General features: G+C 41.6%; 2 protein-coding genes and 2 long non-coding RNA genes across 37 annotated transcripts in view; 1 reads left to right on the plus strand and 3 right to left on the minus strand.

The window, feature by feature from the left end:
- Nucleotides 1-296: 296 nt before the first annotated feature.
- Nucleotides 297-1,632, minus strand: LOC144339111 (uncharacterized). The gene is made up of 2 exons (XR_013413783.1): nt 1,200-1,632; nt 297-891 (listed from the first exon to the last, which is right to left on the minus strand). It is a non-coding gene; the product is annotated as an uncharacterized LOC144339111 (long non-coding RNA).
- A 297-nt stretch (nt 1,633-1,929) lies between these two features.
- On the minus strand, nt 1,930-5,588 carry LOC144339110 (uncharacterized). The gene is made up of 2 exons (XR_013413782.1): nt 4,025-5,588; nt 1,930-2,935 (listed from the first exon to the last, which is right to left on the minus strand). It is a non-coding gene; the product is annotated as an uncharacterized LOC144339110 (long non-coding RNA).
- A 1,081-nt stretch (nt 5,589-6,669) lies between these two features.
- Nucleotides 6,670-15,324, minus strand: EPM2AIP1 (EPM2A interacting protein 1). Its single transcript, XM_028843929.2, has 3 exons — nt 12,499-15,324; nt 9,093-9,175; nt 6,670-7,364 (listed from the first exon to the last, which is right to left on the minus strand). The coding sequence occupies exon 1, from the start codon at nt 15,191-15,193 to the stop codon at nt 13,370-13,372; it is 1,824 nt and encodes a 607-aa protein (XP_028699762.2). The 5' UTR covers nt 15,194-15,324; the 3' UTR covers nt 6,670-7,364; nt 9,093-9,175; nt 12,499-13,369.
- Nucleotides 15,325-15,635: 311 nt separating this feature from the next.
- MLH1 (mutL homolog 1) overlaps nt 15,636-20,215 on the plus strand; it is a 54,643-nt gene continuing 50,063 nt past the window's right edge. For 16 of the 34 annotated variants that reach the window (XM_077992071.1, XM_077992082.1, XM_015131399.3 and 13 more), the window contains exons 1-2: nt 15,636-15,781; nt 18,748-18,838. Coding sequence is in view for 9 of the 34 variants with exons in the window: in XM_015131399.3 (XP_014986885.3) it covers nt 15,666-15,781; nt 18,748-18,838 (207 nt within the window). In the remaining 25 variants the exon portion in view is untranslated. Of the gene's footprint in view, nt 16,008-16,956; nt 17,081-18,747; nt 18,839-19,271; nt 19,414-20,215 lie in introns of all 34 variants that reach the window. The other 18 variants (XM_028843926.2, XM_028843928.2, XM_077992074.1 and 15 more) reach the window with 7 other exon arrangements.

Here is a 20,215-nt window from a genome sequence, read left to right on the forward strand (position 1 = left end):
GTCTTTCTGTGCTTGGCTTATTTAGTTTAGCATGGTGACCTTTCGTTCCATCCATGTTGCTACAAATGACAGGATTTCGTTTTTCATGGCTGAATAATATTCTATTTTGTATATGTACCACATTCACATTTTCTTTTCTTTTTTTTTTTTTTTGAGATGGAGTCTCGCTCTGTCACCCAGGCTGGAGTGCAGTGGCGCCATCTAGGCTCACTGCAAGCTCTGCCTCCTGGGTTCACACCATTCTGCCTCAGCCTCCTGAATAGCTGGGACTATAGGCAACTGCCACAACACCTGGCTTTTTCTTTTTTTTTTTTTTTTTGTATTTTTAGTAGAGACGGGGTTTCACCGTGTTAGCCAGGATGGTCTCAATCTCCTGATCTCGTGATCTGCCCGCCTTGGCCTCCCAAACTGCTGGGATTACAGGCATAAGCCACCATGCCTGGCCCACATCCACATTTTCTTTACCTATTCATCCATTGATGAGCACTTTGATTCCATATTTGAGCTATTGTGAGTAATGCTGCAACAAACATGAGAGTGCAGATACCTCTTTGGTATACTGATTTTCTTTCTTTTGGATATACGCTCAGTAGTGGAATTGCTGGATCATGTGGTCTAGTTTTAGTTTTTTGAAGAAACTCCATACTGTTCTCCATAGTGACTGTACTAATTTACATTCCCACCAACAGTGTACAAGGGTTCCCCTTTCTCCACATCCTCACCAGCATCTGTTACTGCCTGGTGTTTTGATAAAAGCCATTTTAACTGGGGTAAGCTGACCTCTCATTGTAGTTTTGATTTGCATTTATCTAACGATTAGTGATGTTGAGCACTTCTTCATGTACCCATTGGCCATCTGTATGTCTTCTTTTGAGAACTGTCTATTCAGATCTTTTGTCCATTTTTTTTTTTTTTTTTGAGACGGAGTCTTGCGCTGTCACCCAGGCTGGAGTGCAGTGGCCGGATCTCAGCTCACTGCAAGCTCCGCCTCCTGGGTTCACGCCATTCTCCTGCCTCAGCCTCCCGAGTAGCTGGGACTACAGGCGCCCGCCACCTCGCCCGGCTAGTTTTTTGTATTTTTTAGTAGAGACGGGGTTTCACCGTGTTAACCAGGATGGTCTCGATCTCCCGACCTCGTGATCCGCCCGTCTCGGCCTCCCAAAGTGCTGGGATTACAGGCTTGAGCCACCGCGCCCGGCCCTTTTGTCCATTTTTAAAACAGCTTTTTTTTTTCTATTTGTTTGAGCTCCTTGTATATTCCGGTCACTAATTTCTTGTTAGATAGGTAGTTTGCAAATATTTTCTCCTATTCTGTGGGTTGTCTCTTTAGTTTGTTTCCTTTGTTGTGCCGCTTTTTAGCTTGATGTAAGCCCACTTGTCTACTTTCACTTTGGTTACCTATGCCATTGAGGTCTTACACAAAAAAACTTTGCCCAGACCACTGTCCTGAAGCATATCTCCCGTTTCTAATCGTTTCACAGTTTCACATTAGACTTAGGTCTTTTTTTTTTTTGAGATGGAATCTCATCCTATTGCCCGGGCTGGAGTCCAGTGGCGCGATCTCGGCTCACTGCAACCTTGGCCTGTGTGGTTCAAGCAATTCTCCTGCCTCAGCCTCCTGAGTAGCTGGGACTACAGGTGCATGCCATCATGCCCAGCTAATTTTTTGTATTTTCAATAGAGATGGGATTTCACCATGCCGGCCAGGCTGGTCTCAAACTCCTGACCTCGTGATCTGCCTGCCTCAGCGTCCTGAAGTGCTGGGATTACAGGTGTGAGCCACCGCGCCTGGCCCAGACTTAGGTCTTTAATCCAGTTTGATGTGATTTTTTTTTTTTTTGGTATGGTGAGAGAGAGTTTACTTCTGCATAGTTATCCAGTTTTCCCAGTAACACTTATTGAAGAGACTGTCTTTTTCCCATTGTATATTCTTGGTACCTTTGTCAAAGATGAGTTGGCTGGGTGGGTTTACATGAGTTCTCTATTCTGTTCCATTGGTCTATGTGTCTATTTTTATGCCAGTACCATGCTAATTTGGTTAATATAGCTTTGCAGTAAATTTTGAAGTCAGATAGTTAAATGCCTTCAGTTTTATTCTTTTTGCTCAGGATTGTTTTTTCTATTGGGGTCTTTTCTAGTTCCGTATAAATCTTAGGATTTTTTTTTTCTTCTATTTCTGTGAAGAATGTCATTGGTGTTTTCATAGGGTTTGCATTGCATTGGTAAATTGCATTGAGTAGAATTGCCATTTTATTTGAGATGGGGTCTTCACTCTGTCATCCAGTCCAGAGTGCAATGGTGTGATCATGGCTCACTGTATGATCATCGTTCACTGTAGCCTTGACCTTCACTGGGCTCAAGTGATCCTCCCACTTCAGCTCCTCAAGTGGCTGGGACAGCACGTGCATACTGCCACATCTAATTTAAAAAAAATTTTTTTATAGAGACAGGGTCTCACTATGTTGCCCAGGCTACTCTGAAACTCCTGGGCTCAAGTGACCCTCCCACTTTGGTTTCCCAATGTGCTGGGATTACAGGTGCAAGCCATCTCATCCAGCTATCATTTTAACAGTAATTCTTCCAGTCAATGAACAGGGAATCTCTTTTGTGTGTGTGTGTCCTCTTCAACTTCTTTAATGCTTTATAGTTGTCCTTGTATAGATCTTTCACTTCTTTGGTTAAAATGATCCCAGGTAATTAATACTCTCTGCAGCTACTATAAATGGGATGGCATTTTTTTCCCAAATTGTTCTCTTTGCGTGTAAATAAATGTTACTCTTTTCTGTATCTTACAATTTTACTAAATTTATTTATCAGTTCTATTTTTTTTGGTGAAGTCTTTAGGTTTTTCTAAATATAATATCATGTCATCTGTGAACAAGTCTAATTTGACTTCTTCCTTTTCCATTTTTCTTTTTTGAGATGGAGTCTTGCTCTGTCACCCAGGCTGGAGTGCGGTGGTGCCATCTCGGTTTACTGCAACCTCTGCCTCCTGGATTCAAGTGATTCTCCTGACTCAGCCTCAGGAGTAGCTGGGATTACAGGCACCCGCCGCCATACCTGGCTAACTTTTGTATTTTTAGCAGAGATGGGGTTTCACCATGATGGCCAGGCTGGTCTTGAACTCCTGACTTCAGGTGATCCACCTGCCTCGGCCTCCCAAAGTGCTGGCGTTACATGCGTGAGACACAGTGCCCTGCCCTTCCTTTTTCATTTTGGTGCCCTTTATTTTTTTTTCTTGCCTAACTGCTCTGGCCAGTCCCATTCCTTTCAAATGTTTATTTATTTATTTATTTTACATTTTTAAAATTTATTTTTATAGCAATAAGGGTCTTGCTCTGTCACCCAGGCTGGTCTCGAACTCCTGGGCTTAAGTGATCCTCTCACCTCAGCTTCCTAAGTGGCTGGGATTGCAGACATGCACCACTGTGCCCAGCTAGTTCCATTATTTTCAGATAAATTTTTTCAAATCCTCTAGAAACAGGTAATATTTGTACTTTTTAAACAGTTCATAATACACACAAAATATAAAATGTTTCTAATATTTATTATGTATATAACATATTGATAATCTCAAAGAATTCTAGATTCCTAAAGGATTTCTGTGTAAGTACTGAGAGATAACCTGTCTTAGCTATTGCTAGTCAGAACCAAAGAAAATACCATGAAGATTCTGAGGTCTTCCACCAAAAAAAGTTTCTTAAAAGAAATGGAGGCATGCGGTGGCTCAAGCCTGTAATCCCAGCACTTTGGGAGGCCGAGACGGGCGGATCACAAGGTCAGGAGATCGAGACCATCCTGGCTAACATGGTGAAACCCCGTCTCTACTAAAAATACAAAAAAACTAGCCGGGCGAGGTGGCAGGCGCCTGTAGTCCCAGCTACTCGGGAGGCTGAGGCAGGAGAATGGCGTAAACCCGGGAGGCGGAGCTTGCAGTGAGCTGAGATCCGGCCACTGCACTCCAGCCTGGGCGACAGAGCAAGACTCCGTCTCAAAAAAAAAAAAAAAAGAAAGAAATGGAGGCATGAAGGCAGTCAGGTAGTGACAGCAATGACAGAATGAGAAAAGTACTGCAACAGGTCAAAAAACTGCTTTTTTTTCCTGGTTCTGCTACACAATTCAAGATAATTTTAACCACTTCTCTGAGGCCCAATTTCTTTACATTGAGAAGAAGTTGGAATAAATTATCTTTCTGTGGACCCTTTAATACTCAGTTCCACAAATTCTGACTCAGAGGGGTCAGTGAGAACTCCGATCATTGGGAGGCAATAAACTCACTGGATGGCTTTGAGTAAGATGACTTTTGGTGTGCCTGTCAGTTCAAATCCTCCTATAAAGTCTCCAACCTCAACTCATCCCAACCACAGGGATGAGCTACATATTATGGATCCTTTTAGGAAAAAGTATCTTGCTAGTCACAACTATGTTCTCCCTTGAAGAAAAATGAGCAAGTGAAGCTACTGTTTAGAGAGAATGAAGCAGATGTGCAAAGGCATCACAGACAACCATCAGGGTAGGAAATACATCTTGCTTTACTGCTGAATCTCCAGTGCCTAGATCAGTGCCTTGGGCCTAGCAGACTTTCATGAAATAATTATTGAATGACCACTGAATTTCATTCCCTCATGTGGCTTCCATGAGATACTTCTGTATTTCTCTAATCATTCCATTATTCCTCCCCCTTACACTAGTGCAAGTTGCTTTCTTACAACCAGAAAGCTCTTCCAAATACACTATGATATTCTCCCCTTCATAACCACCACTTACTTCACTACAGGTACATGTCACGCCTCAGGAAAGACAACACCAGAGACTGGATCACATGTTCCCCGCTCACGAATATAGAATTGGCATGAGATTAGGTCAGTTGGTCAGCGGCACTAGAGTAAAGGTGGTGACAGACATCAATGCAGTGCATAAAGGCTGGCCAGCAGGTGAAGTGATAAGAAAGCAGACACAGAGAGGAAAGTAGACAATGGTGGTTCTGAGACATCCCTGTATTTTCCTGCTACGGACTGAACGTTTGTGTCTCCCACATCCCCATTCATATGTTGAAATTCTAACCTCCAATGGTATTTCGGGGTGGGATCTTTCACAGGCAACTAGTTCATAAATGTGGAGCCCTCATGATAGGATTAGTGCTCTTGTGATGGTTTCATAGGTTTATGTCAAAACCAATAAAAATTTATGCTTTAAATACATGCTGTTTCTTGTACTTCAATTGTACATAAAAGTTGCTAAAAATGTGGAGAGTTCAGTTATTAACTGATTTTAGTTAGAACAACCAGTAACGTACCAATAATGGAACAACATTTAAGGCGGTCCCTTATGACTGTGCTATTTTGGACTTAATATCAACACTTACTGATTTATTCCACTGCTTTGCTAACTCCCTTTGCCCTCTGCTCCCATAAAAGTGAACAATCATGAATGCCTAACAAAATTGGTAAACTCGGGCTGGGCACGGTGGCTCACGCCTGTAATCCCAGCACTTTGGGAAGCCAAGGCGGGTGGATCACTTGAGGTCAGGAGTTTAAGACCAGCCTGGCCAACATGGTGAAACTCCATCTCTATAAAAATACAAAAAATCAGCCGGGTGTGGTGGTGTGCATCTGTAGCCCCACCTACTTGGGAGGCTGAAGTGGAAGAATCGCTTGAACCCAGGAGGCGCAGGTTTCAGTGAGTCAAGATCACGCCCCTGAACTCCAGCCTGGGCGACAGAATGACACTCAAAAAAAAAAAAAAAAAAAAAAAAAAATTGGTAAACTCTAATTCAGAATTAGTAGAACTAGGATGCAAGATCTTATATGTTCCTCAAATTTGTCAAGGTTTTGCATTTTAATCTCTAAATCCCTTCCAGGAGTTAAACATCAGTATAAACTGGGGTAACTGATTTTAACATAAACCAGTGTTATGGTTTATGTCAAAACCATCTACTTAAATTACCATCTCTTTTAAGGACAAGGCCACATATTAATTTTAATTCCCAAGTTTACAAGCACCATGTCTAGTACAGAGGAGAGTGAGAAGGAACAGGGAAAGGGATAAAGGATACAAAGTAAGACAGAGTAGGAAGAAAAAGGGTATGTGTGCAGAATATGTGTGGGTACTGATTATGCAGGGTCTTGTAGGCCATGACAGACATTGGACTTTAGTCTGATTGTAATACAAAACCATTGGTGATTTTGAACACACAAGTGGCATGGTCTGATTTATATGTATATACACACATACACATATATTTTGTTTTGAGATGGAGCCTTGGTCTGTCACCCAGGCTGGAAAGCAGTGGCGTGATCTCGGCTCACTGCAACCTCCAACTCCTGGATTTGAGAGATCCTCCTGTCTCAGCCTCCTGAGTAGCTGGGATTACAGGCACGCGCCACCACGCCTGGCTAATTTTTGTATTTTTAGTACAGATGGGGTTTCACCATGTTGGCCAGGTTCATCTCGAACTCCTGACCCCAGGTGACGCATCTGCTTCGGCCTCCCAAAGTGCTGGGATTACAGGCATGGGCCACCGCACCTGGCCTAATTTGTATTTTAAAATAAGGATCACTCTGAATGCTATGTAGAGAATAAATTACACGAGGAAAATATAGAAGCAGGGTATATACCAAAGAGTATGCCAAGAATGGGTGCACATGTTCACTGAAAGACAGGGTGATAATTTTCATAGTAACTTTATTCATAACGACCACAAGCTGGAAACAACCTAAATTTCTATCAACGGTAGAATGGGTAAGTTGTGATGTAGTCACACAATGGACTACTACACAGAAGTAAAACATGAACTGCTACTACATATAACATGGATTACTCTCACAGATACAATGTTGAACATGACACGGAAGAGTGCATATAATTATCTCACTTATGTAAAGTTTTAAAACAGGCAAAGCTAATCCATGGTGATAAAAGGGGTTGGTGTGGGGGCCTGGGGAACATAAGCACACCTACTGAAGTGCTAGAAATATTCTACATTTTGACCTGGGTGGTGCATTCAAGGGCATATATAAAAATCCATTGAGGTGTACACTTAATATCTGTACATTTTAAAATTTTACCTCAATAACAAGTTAAAAATATATTGGAAGCAAGCATATAAATGAAGAAGTGGTGGTGTCTTCCAAATATTTCTGATTTTTCTCCCAGGTATATATAAGGACCACACTCTTCCTAGAACTTTAATGTGGCTATGTGATTTGCTTTGGCCAATGAAAGTGCTTTGAGAGTCCTTAAGTGATTTGCCATACTCTCTTTTTTCATTTCACAGTTAGCAGCCACACTCCTGATGGTATCTGCTTTGTCAGCCTGAGACCCAGAATGAAGGCAACTTAAGAGCACAAATTGGTGAACTTTGTCTGTAAAGGGCCACAAAATAAATATTTTAGGTTTTGTGAGATGTACACACACTGTGTCGCAACTACTCAACTCTGCCATTGTACAACGAAAGTAGCCACAGATATAAATAAATGGACAAGGCTATATTCCAGTAAAACTTTATTTAGACAAACAAGGAGCTAGACAGATTTTGCCCGTGGGCCATAGTTTGGTCATGGCCAACCTATGATCTAAACCAAAGTCCCTAGGCAAGTTGCAATAGAAAAGTTGTGGGAGACAGTAAGATTTTGCCTTTGTTACCCAATGGCAAGCTAGCCCATGCTGACACAGAAATTGGTCCCTTGTTTTTTAAAATGCTAAAATACTGAATACTGGCTTAATGGTTAGCTGGAAGGCATTCAGGAAACTGCTATCAAAGAAGGAAGAAATAATTTACGCAAAAGTAATTTATATTATGGAAAGGTGAAACTGCCCCTTGAGATAACCTGAAAGGCAGATCATCTTACCCTTTACTAAAGAAAAAGACAGAGAAACAAAATATTTTGTAGTTGCTGTCTACTGCACTTGACAAAACGTATAGAAAAGAGATAACTCAGAACAGATGGGTCAGTTTGCAGGCAGAAATGAAAAGGAATACAGAATTCACAAATTCAAGTAGTTACTGGGTAGGATGAGGCAACATTTTAATAACAAAAAGATAAAAATGAGAAATCTTTTTTTTGTTTGTTTTCTTTTTCAGACGGAGTCTGGCTCTGTTATCCAGGCTGGAGTGCACTGGCACGATCTTGGCTCACTGCAAGCTCCGCCTCCTGGGTTCACGCCATTCTCCTGCCTCAGCCTGAGTAGCTGAGGCTACAGGCGCCTGCCACCACGCGTGGCTAATTTTTTGTATTTTTAGTAGAGACGGGGTTTCACTCTGTTAGCCAGGATGGTCTCGATCTCCTGACCTCATGATTCGCCCACCTTTGCCTCCCAGTGCTGGGATTACAGATGTGAGCCACCGCGCCGGGCGAGAAATCTTTTAAAAAATAAAAAAAAAGAGAAATCCTTTAGCCAAAAGGCTGATTAAAAGCCAGTTTTGCAGCCAGGTGCAGAGGCTCACACTTGTAACACCAACATTTTGGGAGCCCGAGGCGGGCAGACTGCTTGAGTCCAGGAGTTTGAGACTAGCCTGGGCAATATAGCAAGACCCTGTCTCCACACAAAAATACAAAAATTAGCTGGGTGTAGTCGCATATACCTGTAGTCCCAGCTACTTGTGAGGCTGCAGTGGGAGAACTGCTTGAGCCAGGAAGGCAGAGATTGCATTGAGCTGAGATTGCACCAGTGCACTCCAGCCTGGGTGACAAAGTGAGACCCTGCAGCAAGGACCAAATCACTGGATGACTATGACACCTACTGTTAAGATCTCTGAATGACTTAGTATGCCTCAGACTAAAAGTCCAACTAAGATTATACTAGTTAATCCCTTAAATTGGTCAGAATGGCTTAAGGAAACAGACTAAGGGTGTGGCTTTCCCACCCAAGCCTGAAAAGCCTCAGTTACCCAGAAATTAAGTTCAGAGAGGCATGGGAACAAGAAGGCAAAGAAATACAACAAACTTTAGAAGTATACATTAACTAGATGTTACTTTTGGGTCATCTCCCTTTGGGTGATAAGGACATTCTGCAGGTATAAAAACAAGTGAACTGAAAATATAGTGACCAGAAGGGCTGAGTCAGTCCTCTATTTTGTTAAATTTACTTACTTTTAAATCCCAGAAGAGCCAAAAATCATCTGTAAAGGAAAGTAGCAAGTAAATAGCATGCCATTTTCTCCTAGTGTTGATGCCTACAAAAGGAAAAATGATTATTAACTCTTAGGCGGCATTATCTTTTTCCAATACTAAACGTAACATTTTAATCACTTAAGTATTGTTTTAGTTCACTAAATAGTTGTCCAATCTTTTCCATCTATATGTAGGTTCCTTTGGAAATTAAAAAAATATATATATACACACACATATATATGTATGAAACACTGTTCATAAAGGGCAAAAAAAAAATAAGATTCTATACATGGATATACAAACTTAATATTACATAGTGGATTTGGTGTGTATATCTGGTTGTGAATCCTGAGTTTACTACTTACTGTGTTTACCACAGAAAAGCGCAGTTTGTTTAACATTCACATAGTAAATATTTGAGTCACATGCTAAGCGCTACACTAAATTCTGGGAATACAACAATGAGGTCCCTAGTTACAAAGAACTTATCTTCATTTTTCAATTAGTAATATGAGGATAAAAGTTACCCAATGGACAATCTAAGGCAGAATGACTGTGAAGGTCAAATAAGACTGTGAGAGAGCTTCAAAAATTGTAAAACACTACACAAATACTCGTTTGTCCAAACATTTATTGAAATGCCAGGCATTGTGCTAAGCACTAGAGATATAACAGTGAACAAGGCTTATATGGTCCCTGCCCTTACAAAGCTTACAGTCTAGCAGTGATCAATAAGCAGTAACAATAAAGTGTGCCAAGTGTATGTTTGGGAAAGAACAGAATGTATAGGGAATGGAGAGTAAGGGCACCTAATCTAGAGAGCATCAATGAAGGTTTCCTAGATGAAGTAGCATACTGAGACCTTAAAGATGAAGATAAATTTGTATAGTACCCTAAGAGCAATGGTGAAAGCAGTGCAGTGATATGATCAGTAAGTCTTTTGGAGCAATTTAGTTGTAGTGTAGAAAGGAATAAAAATAAAAACAGGGAGACTAATAAGGAGGCTGTTGCTATAATTAGGTAGGTTAATGGCCTGAATTAAAGTGGTAGCATTGGAGAATTGGGAAAAAGGACAAATGAATGGTTGGTAGTGGTAATGCCATTTAGTGAAAGAGGAAACATGAGAGAAGCAGGATTGGGGGCAAGATCAATAACACGTAGTGCCTGAGACAGCAAAGAGGATTTGTTAGCAATTAGATATATCAATTAGGGAAGGTCTAGAAAGGAGATAATGAATATGAGAGTCATTTGCATATAAGTGGTAACGAAACCATGGAAGGAAATAAGATCAGCTAGCGAGATGACATAGAATAAGGCAGTCTAAAACACATTTTTAAAAAAATACGAAGAACAGATATTTAAGGGAAGAGGTGCCTGCAAAGACTAAGACAGCATACCCGGAGATGGTATCTTCTCAAAGCTAAAGTAATCAAGTGTTCAAGTGTTTCAAGGAGGGTAAGACTATTAACAAGGACTTAGTGAGCATAGTGGAGCAATTTGAGTAGCAATACGGGAGACTGGGAATACAAATTTGTCAAGAAAACTAGTAGGAATGAGCTACAGGGCAGTAACTGGTAAGGACATATTTTTTTTTTTTTTTTTTTTTTTGAGACGGAGTCTTGCTCTGTCCCCCAGGCTGAAGTGCAGTGGCATAATCTTGGCTCACTGTAACTTCCACCTCCCGGGTTCAAGCGATTCTCCTGCCTCAGCCTCCTGAGTAGCTGGGATTACAGGCGCACACCACCACGCCCAGCTAATTTTTTTTTTTTTTTTGTATTTTCAGTAGAGATGGGGTTTCACCATGTTGGTCAGGCTGGTCTCGAACCCCTGACCTTGTGATCCCCCCACCTCGGCCTCCCAAAATGCTGGGATTACAGGCGTGAGCCACCGCGCCTGGCCGATTATCGTTTTTTTTAAAAGGTACTTATTTTAACTATATTCACTGCTACAACAGGACCAGTAACAACTGTATTTATAAAAACAAAAACAAAAAAAAAAACTGCCATGCAGTTACAGAATTACTTAATACAGAAAACACGAAAATACACTTTTTTTTTTTCTACAAACAAGACTAGCTTATAGCAAATTCTCTATAGCTAAGGGTCAATTTAAAATCCTTGGCTTATATCTCCCCCTCACTCAATGACTATACGATACAAACTAATTTTATTAACACCTTAAGCAAAACATAGTAGAATTTCACAAAATGTACAAGATTTCAATATTTAAAGAACTGGTGTTAGAAAGCGGAAGTGGCTTTCAGGTCTTCCAATCTTTCTCTCAAGTAATAAAGCTCTGCCGTGGGAAATTACCTGCAGATTTTTTTTTTTTTTTTCCGTTTTCCCACTATGTTGTTTTTCTAGATATGTAAGCTTACTCTATTAACCAAAATCTCAGCTTGATCATTCTTGATAAGTACCTAATCGATATACAATTTTTTTCTGCCTTAAATATGTATAACAGGACAGAGCCCTTAAATCTGATTCAATTATTAATTCCCAATTTACAGGTGCTACTGTGAGCTAACAGAACTTATCAATGCCTTTATTGTACTTTACCAGCCAAATTTAGAAGGTTGGAATTAGTCTCTCCTATGTAGTATTCTGTCAGTTTGTCCACCTTGCACTTTTAATTTTGCTTCTAATGGTAAAGTGCCCTATCCCTTGAAATAATCTACATTTTGGGAGGGATAATTCTTCATTGTGCCAGGCTGTCCCATGCACTGAAGGGCATGAGTGTCTTTAGCCTTAAATGCCAACAGAAGCCCCGAGTAAATATGACAACCAAAAAAGTGCCCCTACACATTTCTCAGCATCCTCTGGAAGGACAGGTTACTGCCTCTATTTGAAAGCCACTGGCACAACTTTGGTTTTCAGGCTCTTATGGCATTTATTTTAATTGCCCAGACATCAATTCCATCTAAATTCTTAGTTGTAGCCTGGTTCCTTGAATTTGCTGGAAGGTGTTTCAATAGTTAAGACAGGACTTTGGAACAATAATTTTTAAACTGTATAATACTTGAGAGGATCTATGAATATAAGTTGGGTCCTGTTTATAATTAGTTTTACATAGCAAACTTTAAGATTGCCTTTTCACGGTTAACAGAGGTTTAGAAATTACCGTTTTGGCACAAAGCAGATTATCTTAATGGAAATACAGAATTATTGAAATCTGTGAATAAGACTGCTTTTAAATATTTCTACTTGTGTGCTATCTTAAATATAGAACGTGTTCCACAGTTCCAAATTTTAGAATCCATTTCTAGCATCTAAAAAAATCTGATACTGTATCATTTTAAAACAAAGTGTTTACTTTAAGCAGGATTTTTTTAAATACAGCAGCAACATCCACGCAGGTAAGACAAAAAAGCTAAAACATCTCACACCTCCTAATCCCGGAGTGCAAAAATCTTTTTTCCTCATCCTTTTTGATAGGGCCAAACTTGTGTCTACAGTAAAAAAAAAAAAATTACTAACTGGCAACCATTAAGATTCTATACTTACCATAGTCCTTTAATAGGCAAGCTGATAAAATAGCCCCTAGTTATAAAAAAAAATCCAAGGAAAACCCCCAATAATTAGTCTTATCTCCAAATTGCAGGAAATCTCCTATATCAGCAACTTAAAAATGATTCTAATGACTTCCTCTATCAGTAATGTCGGTATCACTGAGGTGGGTGATGGGGAGGGAAAAGGGAAGAAATTTGTCAGTATTACCTTCGGACTCAGAAATGTTTAAAAAAGAGTCTCAAACATTTTGATAGTTACAAAACACCTCCACTGTATGTATCATCTTCCTTTTCGGAAACTTATGAACTTGCTATGTGAGTTTCTGCAAATTGGTTCAAAAGCACATTTAACGAGTTGATAATTTAAGACTATATGAATCAGAATTTTAACACTCCATTAAAACAAGAGCTGAAATTTTTGGCATATATCTTCAGAACACCTAAAAAACAGACCGCAAATTCAACTCACATTAATACTAAATCTCTTTAAAATTAACTATATCATAAAAGACAACGACTTTGTCATTAAACTAAGTTTTAAAAAAGGTGGCATTCTCATGTTTCAGTCCCATGCTGCCATTTGAGATGAAAAAAAAAGGCAACTGTCAGAATTTTAATTGTGATCAGTTTGGACGGCTGGTACTTGGTACTTTCTCACAATCCAAATTAGTAAACTTGAAAACTCAAACCGATTTTTGCTTTTAGAATTAAATTCTTGTTGAGTTTTTCAATCTTGTACTACAAAGTCTTATGGATTAGATTCATTTCTTTCTCTCACAAGATCATCCCAACCCGGCTCCATTTCAGTTGTGGCAACCCGAAACAGGGCTTGGAGATGCTCATCTGTCAACGGCTGACTCAAAGTGTGTTGGTTTCGTGTCAAATATGAAAAAGCCTTTTCGCAGATTTGGTTACTATCAAACAAGGATGCGACCTTACAGGCAACCCCTTTGATAATTGGGTAAGATTCAGCAGACAATCCAGCATAAAACTGCCCCAAGTCTTTGACTCTGTATTCATTCCAAAGATTAGTGTTTGCCTGAAGTTTTGTCAGCTCCACCCTCACTGAAATAGGTGCATATTCAGGTTTAAAGTTAAATGGATTTGAAAAAAGTTCTAAGTCCTTTTTAATGAACCTGAGGTCCTTAAAATGCCTCTCAAATTCTTTTTGTAGACGACAGATCACCATTTGATACCTATCAGGATCAAATATTTTTTGATCTTCCTTATTTTGCTGTTTTAGCTCATCAACAACTTCTCTGAGGGCAGGAAAGTCTGTTAGATTTTTTTCCTCAATATGTCTTTGAAATAAATTCAGCTTAACTTCGAAAGTACAAATATGGTCAAAGGCAGCAGCAGCAAAGACTTTACTAACTCCTAATTCTTCACTGAGTTCTCGAAGGTGTTCCATAATGTCTACCAAGAAGCCAAAGTCACAAAGCCATTGTTTGTCTGAGAAGTGGACTGTTGTTGCCCCTACTGAAACCAAGAAAGCTTCCAGTTCTTTTCTTAGAGAGAATATTAGTTTTAAAGTTTTCCCTCTCCTAAGCCAATTGTTCAGACATCGTCCATTAACCCTTTCGCCATGCTCTGATTCAGATTCAGTTAGTAAAGTCTGAAATTCAGGTCGCCTAACGCCTCTGGTCTTAATCAAAACTATCCATTCAGATATGGTATTTACGATCTGATTAACATCTACATCATAGGAGCTCAACAGTTCCAAGTGAAGAAATCCTGAATAATGAATCACATTCCAACAGTTGGGGCTTACAGCCTTTTCTCTCATGTATGAGACGAGTCCTGAGTTCTCACCAATCATCCTCAAAGTATGGGTCGTAGTCAGTCCAACCATTCTCTGCAAGCTAAGCCCTGCTGTCTGCAGGGCCTCTAGGATTGCCGACATGAGCGCACCAACACTGAAATGATGAGTCAGGTTGATTATGGTCAGAAGATCTTCTTGCACCTCCAGCTCAGGGCCCACCCCGCGGATAAAGACCAGGAGGTAGTTCTCATAGGCCACAAAAGCCTGGTCGTCCAAGGCAAGAGAATAGGCTTTAAAGTCCCTGGCTCGGTTAAAAAGCTGGCTGCGTAGATTCTCGTCAATGCTCAGGATCCTCTGCCTTGTGATCTCTGGAGATAAGTCAATGCCTTGCAAGACGCTTACATGCTCGGGCAGTACCTCTCTCAGCAATACCTCCATACACTGGTATACAAAGTCCCCCTCACCCCAGCCGCGACCCTTCAAGGCCAAGAGGCGGCAGAGCCCGAGGCCTGCACGAGCAGCTCTCTCTTCAGGAGTGAGCGAGGCCACGGGCAAGTCGCCCTGACGCAGACGCTCCACCAGGGCCGCGCGCTCGCCGTCTGCCACATACCGCTCGTAGTATTCGTGCTCAGCCTCGTAGTGGCGCCTGACGTCGCGTTCGCGGGTAGCTACGATGAGGCGGCGACAGACCAGGCACAGGGCCCCGTCGCCCTCCGGAGGCTCCACCACCAAATAACGCTGGGTCCACTCGGGCCGGAAAACTAGAGCCTCATCGACTTCCATCTTGCTTCTTTTGGGCGTCATCCACATTCTGCGGGAGGCCACAAGACCAGGGCCAACGTTAGAAAGGCCGCAAGGGGAGAGGAGGAGCCTGAGAAGCGCCAAAGCACCTCCTCCGCTCTGCGACAGATCACCTCAGCGGAGGCACACAAACCCAGCTCCGGAATCTCTGCCCCTATTGGCTGGATATTTCGTATTCTCCGAGCTCCAAAAACGAACCAATAGGAAGAGCGGACAGTGATCTCTCTAATGCGCAAGCGCATATCCTTCTAGGTAGCTGGCAGCAACCGCTTCAGGGAGGGACGAGGAGACCCAGCAACCCACAGAGTTGAGAAATTTGACTGGCATTCAAGCTGCCCAATCAATAGCTGCCGCTGAGGGTGGGTCTGGGCGGCGTAAGCTACAGCTTGAAGGAAGAACGTGAGCACGAAGCACTGAGGCGATTGGCTGAAGGCACTTCCGTTGAGCATCTAGTCGTTTCCTAGACTCCTCTGGCGCCAAAATGTCGTTCGTGGCAGGGGTTATTCGGCGGCTGGACGAGACAGTGGTGAACCGCATCGCGGCGGGGGAGGTTATCCAGCGGCCAGCTAATGCTATCAAAGAGATGATTGAGAACTGGTACGGAGGGAGTCGAGCCGGGCTCACTTAAGGGCTACGACGTAACGGGTCGCTCCTTTCAATGGTGCGGACACGCCTCCTTGCCCGAGCAGAAGCATGTACAGCGCATGCCCACAACGGCGGAGGCCGCGGGGTTCCGTGACGTGCCAGTCAGGCCTTCTCCCTTTCCACAAACCGTGTGTTTTCTTTATCGCTCTCGCGAGACCTTTTAAGGGTTGTTTGGAGTGCAAGTGGAGAAATATACTCAGTGTTGTCGTAATGGTACCGTTAACTAAGGAAGCCACTTAATTTAAAATGATGGTATGCACAAGATGCAAAGTTGAAAGATGTATAAAAGCTTAGGATTGGGAAAAAAACCTTTTTTTCAGAGGATACTGCGTTACTATTTTCTTGCTTTTCATTCATTCCAGAAATCATCTGTACACATCCAAAGGCACAATTCATTTTGAGTTTCATTCAAAACAAATCGTTTGTAGTTTTAGGACAGGCTGATGCACTCTGGGCTTGACTTCTGATTACCCTATTGTTAGATTAGTGACCCCACTTAGTGTTTTCCTGTCCTTTACTTGGGAGGGCGCAATTCGAAGATACCAGATTTCATGGGTCATCCGTGGATTTTGAAGCTTATAACTGTCACAAAAAATGTGGAGGGAAGAAATTTGAAACATGTGGAAGGAAAAGTGAGTGTGGACTATAAACTTCCAAAAAGACATGCCCAAAATACACCTAAACGTTATGTCAGATCATTTTGTTAAAATCAGTTGATGTTAGTGAAGTCCGTATATTAATAGAAAAAAGAATGCTTCAGTTAGGAGTGGTAGGTTTCTAGAGGGATTTATTGTGAAAGTATAAACTATTCAGGGCAATGGGACTGAAAGAACAGTGGGTAGAAAGGACCACTGAAGGAAAGGAAGAGAATTGGAAGGTAGATGAAAGAAGGAACAAGAAATGGGGGGATGTTTTCTCCTTTTCACTTGTAATAGTAGTAACAGAAGCAGTGGCAGACTTGCATTTGTTTCTACTATGTTAGAATGAATGACAGAACAACTGGGCCTATTATTGTACTGTGCCAGAATACTGTAAAACAAAACTGAACGTACTAGCTTGGTGGCTTGTAATTAATTCCTTAATTACAAGTGGAGATTTTTTATTTTATTTTATTTTATTTTTTTGAGTTGGAGCCTCACTTTGTCACCCAGGCTGGAGTGCAGTGGCGTGATCTCAGCTGACTGCAACCTCTGCCTCACGGGTTCAAGGGAGATTCTCCTGCCTCAGCCTCCCGAGTAGCTAGGACTGTAGGTGTGTGCCACCACGCCTGGCTAATTTTTTGGATTATTGTATATTTTTTTGAGATGAAATTTCACTCTTATTGCCCAGGCTGGAGTGCAATGGCACGCTCTCGGCTCACCGCAACCTCCACATCCTGGGTTCAAGTGATTCTCCTACCTCAGCCTCCCGAGTAGCTGAGATTACAGCCATGTGCCACCATGCCCGGCTAATTTTGTATTTTTAGTAGAGACAGGATTTCACCATGTTAGTCAGGATGGTCTCGATCTCCTGACCTCAGGTGATCCCAAAGTGCTGGGATTACAAGCGTGAGCCACCGCGCCTGGCTCAAGTGGAGATTTTTATATGGAGTCCAGCTATACTCTTTTTAATATATAAGTTGAGCTGACTAATACAACTTCAATACAGGGGCCCAAGAGAAGGGTCTATAATGTTTAAGTAACTTATTGTCTTCTTTCTTTTTTTTTTTTAAGATGAAGTCTTACTCTGTTGCCCAGGCTGAAGTGCAGTGGTGTGATCTTGGCTCACGGCAACCTCTGCCTCCTGGTTTCAAGCGATCTTCCTGCCTCAACCTCCAAAGTAGCTGGGAATACAGGCGTGCACAACCACGCCCGGCTAATTTTTTTATTTTTAGTGGAGATGGGGTTTTGCCATGTTGGCCAGGTCTTGAACTCCTGACTTCAGGTGATCCGCCCACCTCGGCCTCCCAAAGTGCTGGGATTACAGACATGAGCCCCCATGCCCAGCCTATTGTTTCTGAATAAAGAATTGTCTATGTGGGGAAGAGATAACTCTTTCTCGTGCAGCCCATGATAGAAAATTTGTTTTCTCTAGCAGGTGGTCTATGCTTGTAGGCTACTCTTTGAAAGCACAAAAAATGTATTGACTTCTTTTTTTTTCTTTTTTTTTTTTTTTTTGAGATGGAGTTTTGTTCTTGTTGCCCAGGTTGGAGTGCAATGGTGTGATCTCAGCTCATCGCAACCTCCACCTTCTGGGTTCAAGTGATTCTCCTGCCTCAGCCTCACAAGTAGCTGGGATTACAGGCATGTGCCACCATGCCCGGCTACTTTTGTATTTTTAGGAGAGATGGGGTTTCTCCATGTTGGTCAGGCTGGTCTCGAACTCCTGACCTCAGGTGATCCACCCGCCTCGGCCTCCCAAAATGCTGGGATTACAGGCGTGAGCCATTGCCCCTGGCCAAAAAATTGATTGACTTCCTAAAGATTTATTAACTTTCTGCATTACTGTTTTTTTCTAACCTGCATCATAAATATAAAAGGGAATAGCAGAGAAAATCGTTCAGAATTTGTATTTTTTAGTGACATTTTATTAGAGTCACTAAGGAACCTGAGGCTGAATAAAGTTCAGGTAAAAGTAAAATTAGTTAAGAAGAGGCATCTGCCAAAAGAAATCTATTTTTAACTTCTTGCTGTCTTTCCTAGAGGAACAGAAATAGTGCTGAATGTCCTATTGGAAATGATGGTTGCTGTGCCGTCTGTTCCCTCTCTCACACAGTGTGTAAACTCATACAGTGTATGAGCCTGTAAGACAAAGGAAAAACATGTTAATGAGGCACTATTGTATTTGTTTAGAGTTTGTTATCATTGCTTGGCTCATATTAAAATATGTACATTAGAGTAGTTGCAGACTGATAAATTATTTTCTGTTTGATTTGCCAGTTTAGATGCAAAATCCACAAGTATTCAAGTGATTGTTAAAGAGGGAGGCCTGAAGTTGATTCAGATCCAAGACAATGGCACTGGGATCAGGGTAAGTAAAACCTCAAAGTAGCAGGATGTTTGCGCACTTCATGGAAGAGGCAGGACCTTTCTCTGTTCTGGAAACTAGGCTTTTGCAGATGGGATTTTTTCACTGAAAAGTTCAACACCAATAAATATTTATTGAGTACCTATTCTTTGCTGGGCACTGTTCAGGGGATGTGGCAGTGAATAAAATAGATTAAAATCTTTTCTGATGCTTACATTATAGTGGTGGGAGACAAAAATGGGTATAATAAATAGTATGTCAGATAGCATTAAGTGCTGTGGAGAAAACTAAAGCAGGGAGGAAGATAGTGTGCAAGCTGGAAAGGATGCAATTAAATTGAGTGGTTCAGGAAGGCTTCCATGTGGATGTGATATTTGAGGGACCAGTGGAAGTCAAGGAGCAAATTGTGAGGCTACCTAAAGGTATTGGCATACAGAATAATATATGCAAAGACTATTAAATGGAAGCATACCTGACGTGTTAAAGGACTATGAAGGAGGCCAGTTTGTCTAGAGGCTGAAAAGGAAAGAGTAATAGATGAGGTCTAAGTAAGAACATGTAAATCCTTGTGGGCCAAGGTAAAATCTTTAGCTTTTTTTCTGAATATGGTGGGATACTATTAGAGGGTTTTAAGCAGAGGTTGCGTGGTGTGGTGAGTTTTTTAAAAAAAATCCTTTGTCTTTCTGTGTGGAAAATAGCAGGACAGGGCAGAAGCAGTCTGTCCTGCAGACTGCTTGGTCGCAGTAAAGATGTAGGAAGCAGTGAGATTCTGGGTTGATTGTGGAGGCAGAGCTCTCAGAATTTGCTGATATAGGTTGTGAGAGAAAGAGGAATCAGGAATGATTTCAAGGTTTTGGTCTGGTAAATGGAAGAAGGAGTTGCCATTTACTAAGATGGGAAAGACTATGAAAGAAGCAGATTTTCGGAGAGATCAGAAGTTCATTTTGGGGCATGTTCAATTTAAGATGCCTGTTAGTTGGATGTTTATGTGAGTTTGGAGTGCAGGGTGGAGATTTAGGGATGAATATTTGGTGGTTGTCTGCATTGTAAAGGTATTAAAAGCCACAAGAAGGCTGGGCGCGGTGGCTCATGCCTATAATGCCAGCATTTTGGGAGGCCGAGGCAGGCAGATCACCTGAGGTCGGGAGTTCGAGACCAGCCTGACCAACATGGAGAAACCCCATCTCTACTAAAAATACATAATTAGCCGGGTATGGTGGCACATGCCTGCAATCCCTGCTACTCGGGAGGCTGAGGCAGGAGAATCGCTTGAACCCAGGAGGCGGAGGTTGCAGTGAGCCGAGATTGTGCCATTGCACTCCAGCTTGGGCAACAAGAGCGAAACTCCATCTCAAAAAAAAAAAAAAAGCTTTGAGACTC

The sequence above is a fragment of the Macaca mulatta genome, chromosome 2, assembly GCF_049350105.2.
Source record: "Macaca mulatta isolate MMU2019108-1 chromosome 2, T2T-MMU8v2.0, whole genome shotgun sequence".
Classification (NCBI taxonomy): Eukaryota; Metazoa; Chordata; class Mammalia; order Primates; family Cercopithecidae; genus Macaca; species Macaca mulatta.

Excerpts from the sequence above, each read along its gene's own strand:
- EPM2AIP1 (XM_028843929.2), bottom strand. The coding sequence starts at position 15,193 with ATGTGGATGACGCCCAAAAGAAGCAAGATGGAAGTCGATGAGGCTCTA.